The sequence below is a fragment of the Cornus florida genome, unplaced genomic scaffold (genome assembly GCF_030987335.1).
Source record: "Cornus florida cultivar Cherokee Brave unplaced genomic scaffold, ASM3098733v1 CherokeeBrave_3.0.0_Hap2_Chr11, whole genome shotgun sequence".
Taxonomy (NCBI): Eukaryota; Viridiplantae; Streptophyta; class Magnoliopsida; order Cornales; family Cornaceae; genus Cornus; species Cornus florida.
In genome coordinates this window covers 23067483-23070693 of record NW_026775581.1, presented here as the reverse complement: position 1 = coordinate 23070693, position 3211 = coordinate 23067483, and the positions used below count along the sequence as shown (strand labels likewise).

General features: G+C 36.1%; 1 protein-coding gene across 1 annotated transcript; it reads left to right on the top strand.

Moving 5' to 3' along the window:
• The first annotated feature begins 1031 nt into the window (after nucleotides 1–1031).
• On the top strand, nucleotides 1032–2936 carry LOC132285180 (transcription factor MYB35-like). Its single transcript, XM_059787346.1, has 3 exons — nucleotides 1032–1164; nucleotides 1305–1434; nucleotides 1902–2936. Exons 1-3 carry the CDS (start codon nucleotides 1032–1034, stop codon nucleotides 2749–2751), a joined length of 1113 nt encoding a protein of 370 aa, XP_059643329.1. The 3' UTR covers nucleotides 2752–2936.
• Nucleotides 2937–3211: the final 275 nt, after the last annotated feature.

Here is a 3211-nt window from a genome sequence, read left to right as displayed (position 1 = left end):
TTTTGGAAGATTAAAAGGGTAAAATAGACATTATATTAATTGAGGGGTGTTTTCGCACAAATTGAAAAGAATATGGATGTTTTTTGCACACCTTTTTAAATAGAGGGTAAAAATGTTATGAAATGTATAGTAGTTTTTGCACTTACCTCATATATATATATGGTAGATCTTGGTGGGTACACCAAGGAATAGTTAAGTCACTAGGTTTCAATGAGGTTTGGGCTTCATTACATGTCCTGATTCACAAGCACAAAAGGTACATTTTCTTCTATCTAGCTTGTAAGTAGCACTCTGATTATTTATTTATTTATATATTTATTTTCTTTCTCTCTGTTTCTTTTATTTCATGGAATGAGTCTACCCTATCAGTCTTTCTTCACAATAAATCATAGAAAAGAAGAAAAAAACAAAAAAAATCTATATCATTGTTTCCAAACAGTTCCTATAGCCCACAAATCATGCCTAAATGGTGTGTGAAAGTAGGGTCAAATGTGTTTGCCACATTGTTTCTTTTATTAGTTGGATCTAATGCTTATAATAATTACTCTTATCAAACCTGTGATCATAGAAAACTAAAAAGAAAGTCATTTCCTTTCACACAATGAAGCATTTAATCCAAAAAAAATCTATAATTAAAGCTCTTTCTTTACTTGGTTTAAATCTACATTTAACCAAATAATTCACCCAATTTGAACCCGACTAAAATGCTCTTGGAGCCAGGTATATGATGAGATTTGGAGGAGTTAGAGAGAGTAATTTTGTTACTTCATATTTCATCTCAAACCATTAACAAGAATGTGCCATATTTCATCATGCAAATTCAGTTAAAATGGGAGTGAGAGCCCCATGCTTTTCTCGCCTCCACGCTTGTTAAACCTTTAAACTCATCTTCTTCTTCTTCCACTCCCTTACCCTCATCAAGACCTTTGCGAAAGAGGTTCAAAGCTGCAATGCTTGTATCTTATTGACCATCTTCATTTTCCTTTTACATTGTTTAACATTTTATGTAATTTTTGAATGCTAGGATAAAGATGGTTAGAACTCCTTGCTGCGACAAACAGAATGTGAAGAGGGGTCTTTGGACTGCCAATGAAGACGCGAAGATGCTTGCATACGTGTCTAAGCATGGAACCGGTAACTGGACAGCCGTTTCAAAAAAAGCAGGTTCATTTGAAAGTTCTTGAATCCTGTTATGGATTTGAGAAAATTAAGTCTTCTGGAGTTGTGTAATTCCAAGGACTTAAAAAACCAAATTCGATTTCTCAATGGTCATTGTTGTTTGAATAGACGAGTCTGTTTTACAGGTCTTAGGAGATGTGGAAAGAGTTGCAGGCTAAGGTGGACTAATTACCTGAGGCCTGATCTGAGGCATGAGAGCTTCACCCCACAAGAAGAGGAGATGATTATTAGGCTTCATGCAACCTTTGGCAGCCGGTGCGTTTTTTAACAAACTTTATGTAATATTTATCCTTTTATAACATGTTTAAGATCGATTTCTATATTTTTTGCTTTGTTGATTCGTGGTACTGCTTAGGTCTTTGAAGAAAAATAGGATTTTTTTATCATCAAATTCTGCTAGCTAATTGTCACAGAAAAAGGGCAAATATGCTGGATATGAATTGGGAAGGCATCAAATTCCCAATTTACTAAAATAAGAAGACAAAAATACTCTATATTTTTATGAAATGTCAACAAAAAAAAAAAAAAACACGAAAAAAAAGTCGTGGTGGTGTCTCAATTTTCTTGAGTGATATGCAACTGTTTTCAAAAGTATGTTATCTGTTTTTTTTTTGTTTTTTGTTTTGTTTTTTTATTTTTCCACTTGGTAAGGAAAGCAAGTTATCCGTTGCTGGTGCAAGAATTATGAATCTCCAAAATATCACATAGTTTGTGTGGTCCAGGTGGTCTATAATAGCCCAACAACTTCCAGGGAGAACAGATAATGACGTGAAGAACTGCTGGAACACAAAGCTTCGAAAGAAGCTCTCCGAAATGGGAATTGATCCAGTTACTCATAAGCCCTTCTCCCAAATCCTAGCCGATTATGGAAACATCGGTGGCCTCCCAAATGCCGGAACCCCAATAGGATCTCTCAATAGAGACTTGAAGAATGCATTGATGTTGAGATCAGAACAATCACCGGTCCAGCCAGAAGGTTTTCCAAACTTCAACAGCCATTTGATGGCAACAGCAATAACATCGTCACCCATAACAGATCCAAACCAGCCTATCTTCTTGAGCAACAACCACAACTATGATAGGTCTATGGACCTTCTTGCTGAGCTTCAAGCCATAACACTCGCCACAAAAGCCTCAAACCGAGCCAACCATAAAGCCATTTCACCCCAGTTCTGTGGTGATCACAGCTATTCTTCATCATCAGCATCGTCTTCTTCATCGACTGTGAACCAAGTGAAGTCCCCCCTAAGCTTTAGCTGGCGCGATTTTCTTCTTGAAGATGCATTGCTACCACCTGCTAATGCACAAGAACAAGAAAATAAAGTGGAGCTTTCATCCAATGGCTCCTCAAGCCAGACAAATAATGAGATACTCCAAAGTGACGATGCAACGAGAAAAGGAAAAAGTACTTGTAATGCAGTTGAAGAAAAGGATTACACTAAATTCCCGAAAAACAGCTTTAAAGCTTCATCGTCTTCTGATTGTTCATTTGTGGAAGCCATGCTAGATCAGCAGAATCATGACATGCTGCTGGAGTTCCCTGCCCTTTTTGAAGACTCATTCTTCTATTAAGTTGCCACCAAAATGGAGGCCTATATGAGTACTAGTCATTGTTGATAACAAAATTAGAATAAGGACTCTAAAAAATCTCCTATTATGATAGAGTTATCAGTTTGTGTTACTTTATAGTAGATACGTTGTATGACTGGATAATTTTCATCAACCAAAAGGTGGACTTCGTATATATTCATCTACTTGAATGTAATGGAATTCCAAGAAACACATTGATTCATATTATGATATGTTCTTTTTCCTTGAAAATTGCTTCAAGCGCGTTTAATTTGAGCTTTTATATTTGAACTTGTGCAAAGACTATGATTTTTGAGAAGCCTTCCAGAATTGGATGATAAAACTGACCTTAAGAACTAGTTAGTAGTTAAGGAGTACGGATATCGTCATCCTTCAGTACTTATTCATAGTGGGATTGAAAACTAGATTTAGCATAGATAACTGATCTTGGCCATGGTAATTG

Coding starts and splice junctions, on each gene's coding strand:
- LOC132285180 (XM_059787346.1), top strand. CDS start 1,032: ATGGTTAGAACTCCTTGCTGCGACAAACAGAATGTGAAGAGGGGTCTT. Junction 1,165..1,304: donor AGCCGTTTCAAAAAAAGCAG/GTTCATTTGAAA, acceptor TCTGTTTTACAG/GTCTTAGGAGATGTGGAAAG. Junction 1,435..1,901: donor CATGCAACCTTTGGCAGCCG/GTGCGTTTTTTA, acceptor TGTGTGGTCCAG/GTGGTCTATAATAGCCCAAC.